Source organism: Sciurus carolinensis, chromosome 9, assembly GCF_902686445.1.
Source record: "Sciurus carolinensis chromosome 9, mSciCar1.2, whole genome shotgun sequence".
In the NCBI taxonomy this organism is placed as follows: domain Eukaryota; kingdom Metazoa; phylum Chordata; class Mammalia; order Rodentia; family Sciuridae; genus Sciurus; species Sciurus carolinensis.
In genome coordinates, this window is record NC_062221.1 from 58803262 (window position 1) to 58822990 (window position 19729).

The window sequence follows — 19729 nt, forward strand, 5'->3', positions numbered from 1 at the left end:
CAACATCTACAACCCCACCACTCTACAGGTGGGAGGTTATTGTGGCCAGACAGAGGACAGGCATCCCCCTCACTAATGCAAGCCTCTCGCAAACCCAGAGACAACTTCACGCCACTGCCAGCATATTGGTGGCCTTCCATAACCTTTTCCCCCACCCAGCTCTTCTCTTCCTGGGATTTTTCTAATGAAATTGATCAGTGCTGTCTTGTGTGGCCTTTTGAGGAGATTTAAAAAGTGAGCCTCAAGTTCAGGGCCACTAAATCATGGGCCTGGAAAAATAAGTTCCTCTTCCTCATTTCTCTCATTTGTAGGTCCCTCTTCCCTCAATGATAGTTGGGGTATCAGGGAAAATTATACTGTTTAAAATTTTGCTTACATTTAATTGACCAGTTTGTTAGGGGGTTAATTGACTGATCACGTGTGTTATATGTCTTTGAGGACCATATAAAAGCTATTGGTGCCTTTTGCTGATTGTAGACATGAACTTTTCTGACTTATGCTTGACTCTGAAGATCTGGGCATGGCATTGAGGAGGGTTTGTGAGGCTCTAAGAGAGATAAGCTCACACTGCTTAGCACTCTGTGTGTCTGTTCTGTGGCCTGCAAATGTTCAGTCTTGTGGGTTCATTTTCACCACTGTTGATTGTCAACAGCCAGGAGGTACTTTCCACGAGCAGTTTGGGGACCTTTGCCTCATATTTTAAAAATGAGTTTCCTGACCGCTTTCCAAGTAGCAGAGAAAGTGAAAACCTCACCAAAAGATGTGAGGCTGAATGAATTTTTTAAAAAAAAGAACCCAGAGGCAGAAATTCTGAACCTGAATTAGACAAGGAAGGGCTTACTTTTAAAGGGCAGTCACAGCATAAATTGTACTTCACTTTATTGATATTTTTAGCTTGTAATTACACTGAAAAAAAAAAAAAACCTGCATCTATTTAAGGGAAGTGAAAAGATACCAATGGGGAGTGTATTTCTGTCACTGTTTCATTCCTTTTTAAACTTACTCTAATCCAAGAAAGACTGATAGATATAATCAGCGCACACATGTTTCTGTTGCTGGGAAAGACTGATGTATTACACCCCTCAATTAAAACAGGAAATCAATTCTGACAAATGTAAGTTTATATCTATGCCATTTATCTTTCATTTCCAGTGGTGGGGAGCATAATTAGAGACTTGGGACTGGTGGTATAAGTGTGTGGGTCTGAAAGCTCCAGAAAAGCAGACTTGATCAGCTAAAGAAAAACTCAAACCACAGCTACCCCCCTCCACACTAGTTCGGTATATTAAAATATAAATTTTTTCTTTAAGTGTTGTCTAAATAATTGCAGGTATGTAGGGGGGCAGAAGGTCTTTTTTGATATTTTCCTCATTTACAAGAGGAAAATGAGAGAACATTTTCCACAACACTTTCTTCTGAACCTTGAAAGTATTAGCTCACAAAGCAGCTAGAATTCCAGCACCAGGCTAGCACTGCAAGGCCAAGGAGAGGGTGGACCAAGGGGCATAGCTGCTTCCTTCAGAGAGTTTTTTGTGGGGGGATTATTTTTGATCCTTCTAATGGATCTCCCTTTGTGGACTTTTAGAAAACATACTTCAATTCGATTCAAATTGCACCTACAGAGAACCCTGTGTGTACCAAGTACCGTGCTAAGTGCTGGAGGAAAGAGTTATAAGGAGAGAAATTGCACAGACATATACAGAGAGAGAGAAGTCCCTGTGGGCCAGGAGCTTGCCAGGGGACGGACGGCAGAGGGGGTGTGCCCACGTAACAGTACTGCAGGACAGAAAGGCAGCACCATGAAACATACAGGGAGACAGAAGAGAGGGCGTGGCTTTGGGACCAGCAGGCTTCAGGGAAGGGGGATTAAAGAGTGAATTCAACTGGAAGCAAGGAATTTCCTGACAGGGAATGCAGGGGATGCCTAGTAGCAAGACCTCAAGGAGTATCTCAGAAGCTTGTCACTCAAAGAACAGAATCCTGAGGCCTTGCTAATAGGCTGCTCTCTATACAACCACCTTTGGTCAAAGCTGGTTTATGTCCCCAGCCCTTTGTGCTTGACCTCTTTCACAGATGTCAATTCAGATGACTGGTGTGAACTCGGTACCCTGGCAGACCAACTCGACACATACACATACGCTTTCCCATTTCACCTAAATGGCCATTCTTAAAGTCCAAACCCAATTACCATTAACTCTAATTAGAGTTCTCTGATCTCCCCATCTTAGAATTCACATCTTCCTCTCTGTAGTAGGACAAATTCCTAAATCTGCACCAGATAGTACCTATCACAGCCTGATTTGTAGTGTTTTATATATGTGTGTGTGTGTGTGTGTGAGTGTGTGAGTGTGTGTGTGTGTTATACACACACATATGTATCAAGTTGAGCACCCACCTTAAATTATTTTTTCAATATGAGAGATTATATGTATGTATGCATTCACACACACACACACACACACACACACACACACACACATACACATTAATAGTACAAATGTAGGAATATTTCAGGGTGCACTGGAATCCCCTTTTTTCCCTATACGTCCCAGTGAGGAAGCCCAGAAAAGCAGATTCACCTGCTCTTTTCAGTGCATTTGAGGCTTCATTTTACTTCCTTTGCTTTCTTAGTAGGAATAGCACCCTGACCCATTTGTTTGTTTAATCAGCATCCACTTGTTGATAGCCAGTGGATGAATATGAGAAGATGGTAATCATTATTGCTCCCTTGACTGTAGAGTAGAAGTGATAGAAGTTCTATCTCATAATGTTGCTGTCAATAGAAAGTAATATCAAGTGGATGAAGTATGGAACGGAACCTGGCGCATGATAGCACTCAATAAATGTAAATGGCAGCTGTGACCATCAAAAGTGTTCTCATCAAATTTATTTCTATTATTATTGTTGTTGTTCATTCAGTGAACTCAGCCTTGAGAGACCACCTGAGATTTTGAGCCCTTCTCAAATTGCCAGCCCAGGAACACAATGGAATGTCTCCTCTCTCTTCACTTTATTATTGCCCATCATGGAAATGAGACCAAATGGTAGAAAAGAATTGTTACTGAGCAAGAAAGAGTACGGTTTATGTCTTTACAAAGAAAAACTTTGAGGTTGAACATAAAAGCCAAATAACATCTTTTTTTTATAGAGAAATAGGGCAGATACTTCATTAAATAGTGTTGAGATTTCTTCTTTTTGTACTAGTCACAGTAGTCAGAGATAGAGCAAAGTCACATCCTTTGGAACTCCAAGTTTAGTGACCCCCAAAGATGTGTACATAATTTCCACAAGAAATAAATAAATTGGATGAAAATATGTATCCTGGAAGAGTAAGTAATTCTGCTTATGAAGCTGGGGAAATCTTATGGATAACAATAATAAGCAAAACATATTTCTGGCCTCACAGGGTTTATAGTCCCAGTGGTTTTTGGGAAAAGAAATTCTGCAGTTGATATCAGAAGTTTGCTTTTTTTTCACTACTGATGACCCAGATTCAAAAATAATCAGGTAGTCCAAAGCAATTTTTTTGCCACTGTATAAGCTTCTTACATAAAATACCAATTATAATAACTCTGATTACTACTGCAGTTCTACCATGATCCTTTTAATTTTTCTTTCATAGCAATCAATTGATCTACTGCTTAATTCATATTTATTTAGATTGCAGCCATACAGACGCCTTTTGGGTGCTGCCAGGAAAATTAATATGTACATATAGAGTATAATGTATGTAAAAATGCCTTGACAACCATAAAGTGCTCTGCAAAGTATTAGATTACTATCATTATTTCCTTTTAAGTCTCACTACAAATAGATAAATTTTAACATCATTAATCTTAAACCCATTACCATGAAGAAATTGAGTTGCACAGTCTCTTTTTCTTTTTAAAAAATCTCTTCAGTTCTTAACCAGGTCCATTTCAAATCATGTCTCATTTCACACCTTATAAATGCCACACCTAATTTCCAGAGGATACAAGATGGGTGAGTGGCCTATATTTGCAGCCTGTTAATCTGTTATGAGAGGGGAGAATAATGTTAGGGACAATAGGTCATATTAAGAAATGCTAAGAAATTAAGAAATATTGAAATTATTTCACCAACAGCCTCAAAAATATATTCAAATGTATATGTGTGTATTTGTGTGTGTGTTTATTCAAATATATGTTTATATATGCATAGTCTTTAATTGTGCTAAAATCCTTTAAAGCACAATGAACTGGACAACTCTTTAGCTTTTCAAACAAAAGGGAATACAGGGAATGCAGATTTGGCCGTTTTACATTCGGTGCAATGTGTATATCAATTCACTATTGAACTGTCATTTTGAAGAACTCTCTATTTGAGGCTTCTTGTGTTGGTTCTTGGAATTCAAGACCCATTTCCAAGAAAAAGGCTCTAGTGATTGGAAAGGAGGCAAATATACAACTTCAGAATATTTGTCCAGGGCTTGAAGAATGCATTAAAAGGTCTAGAAACTAAAGTCAAAGCCAAGACTGGGCCTGCTGGGACCTGTTTCCCTCTCTTTAGCCTAGGACTTGTCAGAAGTCTGCATGTGGGTATATTCCATGCCACATGCTGTGTGGAAAAGAAATGTCCTTCCAAAGTAATCTCACACTCACTCTTCTACCTTGTCATATACCACAGTATGTACTGTCCAGAGGGACCTCAATAGTCTAACTCCCTCATTCTACAGTTGAGCAAGCAGACCCAGAGAAGTAGAGTGACTTACTCAGGTCACAGGAAAAGGAGAACAAGTATCCTGAATCTGGACTTTCATCTTTTCTTTTTCCTTCTATGTCTTACCTCTTTGTCAGAGTCTGTGCTTAGTATCTAACCAGAATGGTCTTTCTGTTTTTAGGAAGTTTGCCCCCCGATGTTCTGTGTGCAAGGAGCCTATCATGCCAGCCCCTGGCCAGGAGGAAACTGTCCGTATTGTGGCTCTGGATCGTGATTTCCACGTGCACTGCTACCGCTGTGAGGTCTGTGGTGGGCACTGCGCACCCTGCCAGTGCGTGACAGGCTTTGAAAGGCCTATCAGAGCTGGATGTTCGTAAATGTAGCGATTATTAAATTTGGAAATACTTTGGTGCCTGTGTTAGCAGACTTGGGTTTTAGATCTGATACTGGCATATAATACAAATGACATTGGCTAAGTCACCTTACCTCTCTCAGTCTCAATTTTTCTACTTATACAAGGGCTCAAATTCATAACTCCCCCAGATATGATTGTGAGACTGAAATACAAACTTGTATATTAAAGGCCATTGTCAATTGCTAATTATGAAATTAGTGAGAAATGGAGTTATTATTATTATTATTATTATTATTACTATTCAACTTTGGCTCTGATGGCCTTGGTTGACTACTTCTATAGGGTAGAGATGCCACTGAATCTGTCACCCACTGAAAAGGATAACAAGTCATTTATTTCAGAGGGGTGGAGCTTCTTGTTCAACATCATGGAGATTCATTTATTGAACCACAAGCATTGACTGTGCACTTAAGAGGTTAGATGACTGCTAAGGGTGACAGGTAGTATGGGAATACATAAAGCTGACCTGGCTGAAGTGGCAAGAGAAACTTCTCAGAGGAGGTGGGCTGAAGTGGCAGGTAGCTAGTAATACAGCAATACAGTAATACAGCAAAGTGCAGCAAGTTCTATAATTTGAATGTTGAAAGGTTACCACATTCAGATAGTGATGTTAAAACATTTCTTATCTTAGTTCTACCCGGACCCCCTTCTTTGCCACAGTTTTCTTATTTACTAGTAACTCTGCAGATTTCAGAACATAGCACCTTCGTCTATCTGGGAGAGGTAATAATGGGCTTCCTTATTCCCACATCCGCATGAGATTAGTCGTCTAGTCCAGCTAGGAGATCTCTCGGGACACCAGCTGGCAGGGCTGTGAGGGCCACCCTGGCTCTCTGGGAATGCATTCATTCCATTCACTGCCCGAGCAGAAACTGACCATCTGTTTTCTGCAGTGTGCTTTGTTTTGCCCTTGAGCCCAAGTTGCATGCCTCTCTCCAGCCTTAATATGAGAAAAGATAATAAAAAGCTAACAACCTCTACACAAGGTTTTATGATTGGGGAAGTAAAGAGAATAGCAGTGTCCATCCATTATCTTTAACATGGCCTGAATTACGACTGCATAAGAACTAATAGATACTTTAGAGATCACTTTACAGATGGAGATACTGAGGCTCAGAGAAGAAGGGCTTCCCAGCATTCCTCCTGTACTTGATGTACATACCAACAGACTTTGACTTTTAAATGTTCTTGGCTTTTGCATTAAGAGTTGCATCAAATGTACCTTCCTGCTCAGAAAAATGGCAGCTGTACAAATTAGATTTGCTTTAAAATTCTGAGAAATTTTTAGAAGCAAAACCATAAAAGAGAAAGAACACTGAACTAGAAGAGAGCCAGCCATGGTCCTAGTCCTGCCAGGAACTCTGTATCACACTGGACAGGTCACTTCCCTCTGCTTCCCCTTCCCAGTGTGTACGGCACAGAGACTGCACGGGCTGCTCTGCCAGTCTCCTTTTGGTTCTAAGATTCTAGGTATTGATGGTTCTGATGCTGTGGTCGACTTTGGGTTCTTTAAGGTATACAGATGATTGTAGACCATAGCTCATTAAAATCTTAAAACCATGCCATCCATAAAAAATCCTTCTCTCTTTTTACTGTGATAAAGAGGTTTTATTTCCTTTACCCGGTTTCCTAAAGGCCTCTTGAACATCAGTATGTCCACTTGTTCTTTTTGGTAAAGCCCCACTTCCTGCAGAGCATAACTGTGACTGCTATTGTGTTCTGGGCCTTGCCCTATTTGAACTTGAATTTCATTATTCATCACATGTAGACATGAGCTCCATTAGCCTCCTTGCCACTGTGGTGTACAGCAGAGGTGAGGTATGCAGCAGCTGTGGCCTGTTTGAGCTTCTCCCAAAGTTAGCAAGGGCATACGCCACTAGGTGAACTTCTCTATATTTATTTTCCAAAGAAATTTCCAGATCCTCCAAAGTCAAGGGCTAACATTTAACTGCTATATAACACTTTCCAAAGCAAACTCTCAGAGGGTCTGTCAACAGTAACATAATAGTTTGTAGCTCTTTAACTTTTTTCAAAATACATACACAACCATTCCTCACTTTGACCCTACTAGCACCTTGGTAACGTAGAAAATGCAGAAATTATTGTCCTTGTGCAGGGAGCAGGCAGTAATAGGACTGTATCCCAGGCTAGCATCCATTACTCTCTACCCTGCTCTCTGCTTTAGAAAATACAACAAACTATTGCTCCAATATTTTATTTCCTTACTACAATTGAATATACAGAAACTGTTGGTGGCCCTTCTGCTTGGCAGGAATCTCACACTTGGCTTTTGCCCAGAATTAGCCAAAAACATCCATGCCTGCAGCTATATATTCCTTTTGAGAGTCTTAAACTGATGAAAAGGGTAAAGATGAATTAAGGCTCTAATTTTATTTAATCTTCTTGTTGTTTGGGGAGCAAACTTCTAGCTGGGAGCTGAAATCCATAGCTCTTCTCTTCTTGTACTTGAATTTCATAGTCAGTGACTTTAAGAAGGTCATTTCACTCCATCTGTATTCATGTTCTCCATCTCTAATCCAGATTGATTTTAAGGTACACTGTATTATAAACTGAGGGAAGGGACAGAGTGGGCTAGCATATATGAGGCTGGAGAGGGAGTGAGTGGCCAAGTCTTGGAGGCCTTGAATAGAAATCTTAAGAAATTGGGTTTCCTGAATGTATTTACATTTTCATTTACATTTTTCCAACTGACTTCCTTTCCCTAGGATTGTGGTGGTCTCTTATCTGAAGGAGACAACCAAGGCTGCTACCCCTTGGATGGACACATCCTCTGCAAGACCTGCAACTCTGCGCGCATCAGGGTGTTGACCGCCAAGGCGAGCACTGACCTTTAGATTCAGTGGTCTGTTTAGCAGCTTAGTGTATGGCGCTGAGAAGAATGAGACACAAGAAAGAAATAAGAAAAAAATAGGAAAATATTGGCAAGGCAATCAAATTATGGGATGGTCTCTGTGCTTCATTTGCTGTTAAATTTTCTGTAGAAACACATAGTTTATGAGTTTTGTTTTGTTTTGTTTTTATATTCTTACCAAGTACACATTTCACATTTAATCATGTAGGGCCTCGATGGGCCTTTGTTCCAAGTACTTCAACATTTTTGCACGGATTATGCCCCATCCCATTCACTTCTGCATTCCTGTAACTTTTAATCCCTATGTTTGTCTCACTTTTCATCTGGTTGAATGGCTTTTTTTAGTGTGGTATTTGCTGTCACACAGTTTTTCCTGGGTCACTCTGCCAACTCACAGGTGCTTTTAGAAGTCTCCATCCTATCACTTCCACGTTGCCTGTGACTCTGAAGGTTAGCCATTATTTTGCTATGTTTTGGAAAGTATATTTTTCTGTTCTACACACCACTCGTGTCCCTTGGAGAAAAAATACACAATATCTATGTTAGGCTGTAAACAATTTAAGTTGTGTAAAATATGTCGATTAAAACAAACCCAAATTTAATTCACAACCATCCAAATTTAAAATCTGCAGCGACCAGTGGTCAAACCTCCTTTGAAAACAGTTATTGGCCAATAGCTAATGAATAGGGAAACAGAACCAAGCTTTAGTCCTTTTCTGAAGGAAGTACAGGAAGGACATGCCACACACAGAATTTGGGGGGTATGTTTGGAAAGTCCATTATTATCCCACAACACTACCTTAAGATTTTCCTTTTTCACACTACCTGGACACAATACAGACAAACTTGCATTCGTGGCATTTCCAATATTATCCTGCTTTTCATCTAAGACATTGTGATTTTTTTTCCTAATAGCCAAACACATCACCAAAATTGACATTTTCTCTAGAGAAAGATACCCATAAAAAAATGTTCAAACACCTTCCTTCTCGCTCTCTCTTTCTCTCTCTCTCTCTTTAAACTCCTAGGTCTAGGTCTTTTTTTTTTTTTTTTTTTTTGCCACCAGTTGCAAATCAGAACACACAAAAAAGTTGTGTGGCTTTATGTAGTTTACATTAAAAAAAAAAAAAAAGAGGAAAGCTTAAAAAGATTGTGAAAGCAGAGTTTTATTATTCTCATAATCCTTCTGCAACTCAAATTACATGCTGCAGGAGACATTTTCATATCATCAATGTGACATTTACACCACACTTGCAAAGACAATCACTGAAAAAAATTGTCTTTTTGAGCTAAAAATATGCAGAATCTCTGCCTAGAATCTTTATTCAAACTCTTATTAGCCAGTGAAACATTTGCTTGCCAACTGCAGAACCATATTTATTAAGTTCTAGCATGTTTCATTTAAGGAGAGACACCTAGCTTAGCAATGGCAAGTTGCCAGCTTATAAACGAATCACATATTTTGGGATGAGATTTCTTAAACTGTTTTTCATATCCCTCTTAAGTATATACTTTTAAATTATGGAATATTTTAAATATACAAGAAGGTATAAATAATAATAATAATAATATAATGAATCCCTGCATACTCTTTCCTTATTCCACAAATATTTTTTTCATAATCATAAAAGTGAAGGTTTTCTACCTTGAATTTAATTTTTTTTTAATTTTAACATCTAGAATATTTTGTGCATGTTTTAAATTACAACCCATGCCTCAGGAATTCTAGTTAAATTTACTTGAATAGGAATTATCATAAAAGTGATTTTTTTAAATAAGATATTGTTCACCTTGTGGTCACTACAGCTCATCTAAATTAATCTGTGTCTTATTTGCTTTTATCAGTGAATTGTTTTGTGTTAGAACTACCAAAGTTATAAATTGTAAGAGCTTCCTTTGACCACTGTCCTGTTCTTACCTTGCTTCTCTTATCTTGGATCTTATATTTCTCATAATGTGAAATATAATGAGATTCACTTAGGGCCAGCATGTGAGTTTAGGATAAAATGGCACCATGTCTCAGAGTTCCTGTGCTCTAAATTAAAGGCCAGACTATGCTGATGCCCTTAGCACTGACTATTAGACAATTGCGGTGCTAATATAGCCTACTTAAGTTGATTCATTCACATGTTTACTCTGAAATATTTTGGGGAAATTGTCTTTAGGCCAAAAGCAAAGAGTCCAGTTTATTGAGGGAAAGGTTTTATCTCTGGAAATGCAGTCATATTATTAGAAATTTTGCCAAAAGAGGAGGAATTTATGAAATACTTATACTATAAAAATGCAATAACACCCTGCTTGTTACATTTAAGTCCTTATTTAACCAAATGTTTACATGCCGAAAGAAAGTTATGAGGCTGTCACAGGCCCACCACTGTGGCACTGCCAGCAGAGATCTGCTTGCTTACGATCTTTATAGTACATTCTTATCACATAACCTCAGAATGTCTTTACCAAAGATTTTTAAAGTAAATCTCTTTTTAATATAGACTGATACTTTTATAATAATGAATGTGCACACATACATATACAGAAGTATTTAGATTCAGATTTTTTCTTCTTTCACAATGCCTAATAAGGAAAGGATCCTATCATATTTTATTTTAGGACTTCTTAAATATATGATTTCTATTACTTGTCTTTTTCTATTAATCATTTGGTTTAAACAATGTCAAGTTACTCTTTACTGTTTTAGTTATATGAAATCTTGCCTATTAACAGAGATTTAAAGATCATATTACCTTAATGAGTATACTAATATTGTCTTTTGATGTATTGTCTTAATATCATTTAAATATATAAGTAATAGAAAAAAATCATAGTCTGTAGGAAAAAGTTTGTAAAGTTATACCAGTTTTTAAAAAATTATCAAAAGCACTATTTGGTATTTCTGTGTAACATGAACACATGGAAAAGGAAGAAAATTCCACTACGCCATGGCCTTTATAGAACATTTCAAAATAAGACATTTGTTTTCTTTTTTTGCAATTCTGGGGCTTGAACCCAGGGCTTTGTGCATGCTAGTCAGGCACTCTGCCTCTGATCTTTACCCCAAGACCAAAATAATATTATTAATTTTTTGGATCCCCAGCCCAAATTGAATTAATGCATAGTCTGTTGGTAAGCAGATCACCTTTAAAACCCAAAAATAAGTCATGTGTTCCAATGTAAGGTCAAGGTTGTGAGATGTGGGGTTTTTTTCCTTATCATTAATGTATTGTTTCTGTGGGTGTAACTGCTGTGATCAAAATTACTTCATGGGGAATATGCTGATTAATGAGGTAGACTTGTCAACACTAACTGTTTTCTGTGAAAGATTCTACAAAGATGTTTATTGTGATGTTTAAAGAATATGAAACTCTATATTAAACAACTATGTTCTATTTGGGTCCAGAGGAAGAAAGAGAGTGCTTTTTCAATGAGGGTACAGTAGAGAGTTAATAGAATATAGACAGAACTCTGAAAACAGAACTTCCAACCATTTTCCGAGTTAGTAAAAATCCTATTAATGTGAACCAGTCAGGAACAACAGTGTTATTTCTATTTGATATAGTTTGGGCTTCTCTTGTCAAATCTGTGTCGGCTGCCCCCTGATCCTTCCATTATCAAGTTTTGAAGGGTGTTGGGAAAATTATGGCAGCTGCTAGGGAGATCAGGGAAACACTGATGTAACCTCACAGCCTCTCACCATTCCTCTTGGCTTGGAAAGGCATTTTTTTTCATATACATTTCTAGAAATATTGCTATTCTACCTTAGTATTTCACATTTGTAGTTTAAACAAGCGATTGTCCATCTGTTGCCTAGAGCTACAGTACATGTGTGTTATGAATGAAATATGACAGCATATCCCATACCCCTGCTTTAGCCATCTGTAGGAAACCAGCAAACTGAAAAAGATACCTCTGCAAAATGTGCCTCAAGTCCATTTCCTGGGATGGCTCTTTTGGTACACTTTCATGGGAGACAATCCAAAAGCAACCTATAATTGTGCCTTACTTTTAAATAACCTATTTACACTACTATAGATAATGCAGGGAAGAGTCAATAATAATAATAATAATAATAATCCCTAAATCTCATAGATCTATACTTACCAAAAAAAGTGAAAAAATTTTTTAAAAATTCTAAAAAAATTTTAAAAGTCTGAACTTTCATCTTAATGTAGTCTAATAGTACTTCTTTTCTCCTTTTAGAAGAACCTCATGGGTCTCTAAATTTTGAAAATATTCTGACATATTGGATGCTGTTAGTGTTCATGATTTGACTTGATTCTGGTTGTAGTAAAATACTGAAGACAAGAGACTTGAAATTGAGCCTTTCCCACCCATTCAGCATATCCACTTATAAAAATTGACTTAGCTTTGTCTATTGTTTTACTTAATAGTAAACTGAACAAGTTGGGAATCCTGGTCCTGAGAAAATCATGAACGTGGTGCTACAACCATGAACATTTCAGGTGAAGTTAGTTACTGAACAGATGATCAGAAGGGAACTCTTCTCATGAGGCCGGTGTTGGTTTGGCAGAGCTTTGTCAAAACCTTTAAAAGCTAATCTACCCCAACTGCCGTGATTGGTGAGAATTCTTAATCCCTCCCTCCCTTCCTCCCTCCTTCTTCCTTTCTTCTCTCCTTCCCACCTTACCACCTTCTCTACATTCCTCGTCCCTTCCTTCCTTCTTTTCATTCTACCTACTAATGCTGCCCTATTTGAGCTTTTCACAAATGAAACTTGATATATTCTGATCCTTTTGGAATCATGATTAGATTAAGGAAGGCTACCAGAAAATATGTATGTCATCCAGAAAAATCTTCCTTTACAGGGACATACATTTCAGGATTTGTTTATTCATAGAGTGAAATGAGATAATCCTAGGTTTTTAGCTGTATTTTAAGGAATTGTATAAGGGACTCAGGTAACAGAGTCTCAGCAAATTCATTTATGACTGATCTAGTTTTCTCAATCATATGCCAGGTAATCTTTCTAAGTCTAGGTTAAGATTTTGTTTTTAAATCCAAAACATTTTGACCACAAAATAATTATGTTTTTGCTGGTACTATATAATTGTATTCTATTGTAACTTGATAATTCTCCTTATGTGAAGGAAGACCTATCATCTTTCCAAAATTTTGACACATGTCAGCACTTAGCCCATAAAGATACTATTAAAAATTAATAATTTAATCACAATATTTTCAGGGTATGGGTCAGCACCACAATTTTTCTTGGAATATGATCAAAGGCATATTTTCCCTTCATTACAGAAAAAAACAGGTGCCTTCCTTTCTCTATTTAACTTTCCTGTTCCATGCACAAAAAGTCGTAGGCTCTATTTTAGTTAGCCAGCATGTATATGGTTTATTTTGTGAAGAGCTGTGTGAAAGATAGATTTTTATTTAAGTGATCGAAGTTCTAAGGAAATTACTAAAAACTTTGCTCTTTATTTTCTGGTTGTTATCTAATTTATAGCAGTTTCCAACCACAGCAATAAATAACTCTACTTCTACCCTTTCTTAAAAGCAAAAGTTAATATTCTACAAATACTTATATATAGTACAGAAAAGAGAACACCCTACAGCTAATTCCTTTGCAATACTTAACTTTTAGTAAGCCTTTCCTACTGTATGACTTGGTTAAGTTTTTCAAGATATTCATCCATTTGAAGAGTAACAAGAGAAAACCTTATTCATCTAGCTGTAATAGCCATTCCCTAACAGTTCTGTAGAACAAGTGCATTCAGTCATCTTACCACCAAATGTAGCTTCGAAATTCAGTTCTCAACCCTAAAAGTAGTATACTGTACTAAGAATGAGGCAAGTGTGACCATGTTATCTTGTGTTCCACACTAGTGTAGAGAGTTCTAGACAACCCCAGACACCAGTGTTGTCCCTAAGTAAAGAGAATCATGGACTTTGTTAATATCTGAATCTCCTCTGCTATTTTCCTAATTACTATCCTAAATCCTCTTAGATTGTCTAGTATGTAATACTTCTTACAGCAGTCCATGGTAGCTCTGGAGCTACACAAAACCAATCTACAGTCCAAAATCTAATGTCCAAATCTTTGCCTCTTTAGGTCTGATATCACCAATTCCCAACTATTCCTTATTTATTAATACAGCATCAACTCCCACTACTCTTCTGCTCCTTTTTTATCAGCAGGACCCCAAAATATTTCCTAATTCTCTTTCAGTCTACTTAGTGAAACTTGGCAATCACCCTGGGTCAGACTGGATGAAAACACTTTGTTTGGGGTTAAAAGTAAATGGAATTGGAATCACCCAAAAGGTCCAGTTTTTGATGCTGATAAAATCAAAGTTGTTTGGAAAGTAGGAAGTAAGCTAATATGCACGTGTAATCCCTGAGATCCCCACTTGGTTGATTCATAACGTCTCTTCAGCCTATTCCCTTCAGTCTTTTCCCTGTCTTCTCAAGAACAGGACATTTTTATGTATGCTCCTATACTGAATGAGAGAAGTTTTTGGCACTTTTAAGTTCTGTACAACTACTTTCTGGTTTGTTGATTTTGAGATTCAGACCAAGACAACACCTTCCCTCCATGATCAATTATACACTATCCTCAGGAGTCCATAGCTCCTCTCAAGTTTTGTCTTTATCCCTTATTCATCTTCATCCCTTAATAATCTTTGCCTAATCACTGTAAGAGAATTGGCCCCTGAGTGACTTCAATTCAGGTCAACTGCAATAAGATCAAACAGGTTCAATCTGTACCCACCCCATAGGAGGGGATGTGGCAGTGGCATCTGGAAGGCTTCATGGATGACATGAAATTTGATAAGAAATCTTGAGTTGATTCCATCAATTTGATTTGCAGTTGAAGGAAGAGTATTTAAGGCACAACAGGAGAATCCTGGTGCTAATCCTGTCTCTGCTTAATCAGCACCTGTGTCAAGGAACTCATTACCCTTGGGGTCTTCCATTTCTGTCTTCCTTCCAGGCACCACCTGACTTTGAACAGAACTAACCTTTAAGTCTTATGTTCTTGGTGCCTCAAATCAAGCCTGCATCATTAGGTAATTAAATGTTGCTGCTCCCTCCATTTTCCTTACATTGTTTTGTTTTTAATGGAAGGCATTACTTTTATAAAAATCCTTTGATTTTTAGCTTAAGATTATAAAAATATTTAAACATCTCTAAAATAGTTCAAAGGATTGTCAGAGGGTCAGATATTAGCGTTTATGAGTTTTTTGTTGGTTGTGCTTTCTTATTCAAATGACAAACTGTTCTGAGAGCTGTTATATAGCTTCATGCCTTCCCCCAGTAGCTAACCCATGAACAATACATTCCATTTATCTGGTCTCCTGCTGATGACCTTAAAAATGTTGGGAAATGTAATCTTTAGCTCTAACAAGGAAAAAGTCAAAAGCAAAAGATAATGAAACTGTAGAAAACTCATTACTTCTGATAAGTGAAGGAAAGGGGTTATGTTATGCTGTAGTTTTATGTAGAAACATACATTCTTTCTTATTGTCCTGAATTACTGTTTAATTGAATTAATATTCCTTAGACTCTGGGAGAACAAGCACTGTGCCTTCTTCTACCCCAACTTTGCATTAGAGACCCCTATAAGGATCCTGCTCTCAGCCTTCCTAGTCAGCACCTGGGAGTGGCTTTCTGAGCTTTAAAAATACTAATTCTTAGGAATTCGTATTAATTAGTATTAAAAACTGCCTTCATACATGAAATAGCCCTAGGAGGAAGGTTATTACTAACCTTATCCTAGAGGAGAAAGCTGAAGTTCAGAATCCTTATGTGACTTGCCGGAAGCTAGATAGCTGATAAGTGGCGAATTTGGGGAGGTACCTAGGTCTTGCAAGGCCAGCACTCTTTCAGGGGACAGCATATACTGCTCATAGGCTGCTGCTCTCCCTTTTTGAAATCATTCAGGGAAGTTCACAGAGGCCATGTGGCTATCAGTGGCAGATCCACGTGTGCTGTGCTGTTTGGGGTCACTTAGAGCACCCTCACACATCTTCTGTGTCATCTTGTGTTCTGTGTGATTGGCACTGTGATGAAGATGGGGGTGGGGGAAAGACCACTGACAGAACAAACAACTGGCAGAGAAGCTCATGGAGGCAAATTTCCCCAGAGAGTGTTAGTTTACATCACATTAACTGAAAACCTCTCTGGAACTGCCGGGTTCAAAACATCAGCTGAGACAGTATCATTTAGAATTCAGTGGCGTGCAGAGGTGACTTCATCCTTAAGACAAGCCTCTCTGCTGTAGGTCAGGTGTATATTCATTTCTAAGTCCACATTTATTGAGAACCTATCAAGTGTATGGTGTCATAAGAGACACTTCCTATCCAGCCAACCCATGGCCTTGAAATGTCTGAACAAAGGCTATGGGACCAATGACATTTTCTGGGACTTGGCCCTTGCCATTTGAAATACTGAACTTCCCAGGCTGTTGTAGGTTTGTGATTGATATATCCTCATCACAAGGAGCTTGGTACTATGTTGTTTCTGAATAACCTACTTGGAGGCCTTCACGTGCATTCCAGAAGTTGCTCTAATAGCAGTTCAACAAATGGACCTCCTTCCTCTTGAGCTGCATCCCTTAGGAGGATGTGCCTCTGGGGTATGCTCTTGACTTTTTGAGTTCCTCTCTTTTCTCTCTTGCAGTGGCTTGCCCTAAGTTGTAATCTGTGAACTGATTGAAAGAAAAGTATTCTTTCTCCACATTAGATCTCCTGTTTTAAGTTTAGGAAACCTTTGATTTTTTTCTAGGCATTTCCCTCCCTAGAGTCTAGTACCATCTGTCAAAGCAATCTCACCATTCATGTGCTTATTCCCTGGAATTAAGGAGAGCCCAGTTAAGCAACAAATGGCCTCTCCCCACTGCCCAGTCTTTCCGCCTGAGAAGTACAGGAGACACCAGCAGCACCATAGAGTGGCGGCCTGGGCTGAGAAGGCACATTCAAGGCACTGTCTTCCTGTGAGGTTTGATGGGTGTTATGGCTGATGGAGTGGAAGTGTTGTGGCATAGGTGAAACGCCCCACCCTAAGAGTGGATTAATAGAAGCAGAATTTTGAGCACCCTTTACAATTATCTAGATGAGTACACCTGAGTAAAGACTCAGGCAGAACTGTGACATCTTATTATAGGAAATAAAAGGACAACAAGCAGCTAAATATGAAAAAGCAGTCCTTTATTTAAACCGCACCCCCCCCACATACCTTTTTTTTTTCAAAAATCTTTACAAATCAGCCACAAACCCTGTTTATCTTTACATAATGTAAAGAAATAAAAAACTAAGGAAAATTTTCTTCCATTCTCTATAGTCCTCCAGATTTAGGGAATATATAATCGTGTTGTTTTTAAAACATGCATACACACACACACATACACACACACACGCACACACACCTTCCAAGAAGGCTGATCCCCCAAAAGAGGAATCTTATTTTAAAACACTTGGGCTTTTTAGGCCAGAAAATTAATAATTCCAAGTCCTGACCCATTTTTGTAGCTGACAAAAAAAAAAAAAGAAAAAGAAAAAAGAAAAGAAAAGAAAAGAAAAGCTATTTAAATTTGTATGGATCCATTTATCTCTTAAAATATGCCAAAGCAATTTGTGGTGGGGGTGGAAACTAAGGTATTTATCTCTCTTGCTTTATTCCCTCTTTATATTTCTATCTGTCAAGAAAAGGGTAAAGAACTATTCTCGGGCCATTATTCTCTATGCATTGTGTTGCCATTTTGTATGGTGCCTGCTTTGCTTCATATTGAGGCATAGGAAGAATGGTTGCTTTCCCAAATCCGCTTCCTCCATCATGAGGGAGTAAATATTCAGTCTGAATATCTTTCCTCATCAAATTATTTAACTCTATTTCTGAACTAGTTTAGAAAATGCAAAATGTTGAAAAGCTAGCTTTTCCTAGACATATTTCTCCTTTTTTTTTTTTTCTTTCTTGGGGGGATGTAAACATAAAAGGGAAAAAATCCATTTTTTCTCCTCTCTCTCTCTCTCTCTCTCTTTAGGTGATAGTGATGCTCCCTTAATAATTATAAAACAGAAATGGGAGAATAGCTTAGTCAGGTTACGATGTATCTACCCAACATGTTCCATTCCTTCAAACACAGGAGAAGAGGATTTTCATAAGTTAAATGCAAACAATAGGAATGGCCTTATATTTTAATCATCAAATAATAAAAGGGAGTTGTTGGGCAGCATGTGCATTTCAGTAACCACCTGTGTCCTTTCTGCTGCGTTTCTAGAAGGTTGTCAGCTGCATCAACAACTCAGTGCCTAAAAAGTCTCAGTACTTCAGACCTCCCACTACGTAACCAATTGAGCCAGCATGGATCATGCCATCCGTCTCGCTCAAGTGAAAAGACTGAACTGCAATGAATCCTTGATGAAAGAGATTTAGGACGCCAGAAACTAAATCTTATCAATATTTTACAGTGAAGTAGTAGCAAAATCATTTTTAAATGACTTTCTTCCTTTTACTACCCATTTATTCCCTTGGGAAAGCTGATGAGCAAATTATCCAAGAATTATTTCCTCATTAAACACAGTTAGAATATTTCCCCTCTAAAAATCTGAATTATGTCTTCATTCTTTTTCAGGAAACACATCAAAGAGCAAATAGAATTAAAGATGACACATGATTGTCTGATTCTTTAGCATGAATTGATGATCATGTGGTATAATGTGCCTTAAGTAGAAATTTAAACTTAGATGTAAAACTTTGACAGCTGGATGTAGCATTGAATTTTTGCATGTTCTTTATGCAGGGAATTATTTTGTTTTTTGTTTTTTGTTTTTTGTTTTTTTATTTTTTATTTTTTTGCTTTGTCTTTTGCCCTACAACTTTATCATTACTCCAACAGATTTGGGGCTTCTCTCTACTGCCTGCTAATCATGGGAATATGTGCAATTATGAGATGTATTTTTAAAAAAAGGAAAAGAAAGGAAAGGGAAAGAACTTTCTAAGTAGTGCATCTATGGCATAAAGTAGATGTGACAGGGAGATGCTGAGCCTGAGGACAGTAGCTTTTCCCTTGCCATACACCCAAGCTTTTATTTCATGGCTTTGTCACAGGCTTTTCTCCTTCTGTGCCATCACCTTTGAGAAAATGACTGCACCTTCTCCAAGTCTGCCTCTTAACAGCTACAGTAGAGTTGGCAAGACTTCCCCAGCTCTGAATATAGCCACTTGCCGACTCCGGCCTCTTTGCGAGACTGACTCAAATCTGTGATCTTCTGTTCAGCATACACATCAGCAAAGTGAGAAGATGAGCACTAAATATAGGCTCTATTAACTTTACTTTTAGATTTACTGCCTTCAAAAAGTGCCTATTCTGAGAAACATAAACGTTATTCCTACATATGTATGTACACACGGTACCCAGAGTCGTACTGCTCAGCCTTCAAAAGCATACCATCAGAAGGAGTAGGTGCTGAGAAGGGAAACCACGCCAAATGGGAGAAAGTCACTCATATCCAACATCCCCTTGAGTGGCTACCATAGAATGGTCTGCAAGCACATTCCCAGAGCCTTCCTTGCTGATACAGCCACTTTTTATTTATATCCCAAGAATGGTGGCATATTGCTGAGGTCTCCTATATTTTGCTTTGTGGAATTGGAACATTTAACCAGGAAAATCAAAGACACGTAAGGGAATTAATAGAGCCAGGTTTGTATTAGGATGTGTGCTATATGTGTGTTTTATAAACTAAGCATTGGTGATTTAGAGTGTCAGCTTGTTTCTTCTTTTATCTCTCAGGCTACCA

At 38.0% G+C, this 19729-nt stretch overlaps 1 protein-coding gene across 8 annotated transcripts in view; it reads left to right on the forward strand.

Moving 5' to 3' along the window:
- The window catches only part of Lpp (LIM domain containing preferred translocation partner in lipoma), a 651895-nt gene extending 642899 nt beyond the window's left edge, over positions 1 to 8996 (forward strand). For all 8 annotated transcript variants that reach the window (XM_047563184.1, XM_047563190.1, XM_047563192.1 and 5 more), the window contains 2 exons: positions 4862 to 4982; positions 7822 to 8996. In XM_047563184.1, coding sequence (XP_047419140.1) covers positions 4862 to 4982; positions 7822 to 7950 — 250 coding nt within the window. In that variant the 3' untranslated portion in view covers positions 7951 to 8996. The remainder of the gene's footprint in view (positions 1 to 4861; positions 4983 to 7821) is intronic.
- The last annotated feature ends 10733 nt before the right edge of the window (positions 8997 to 19729 follow it).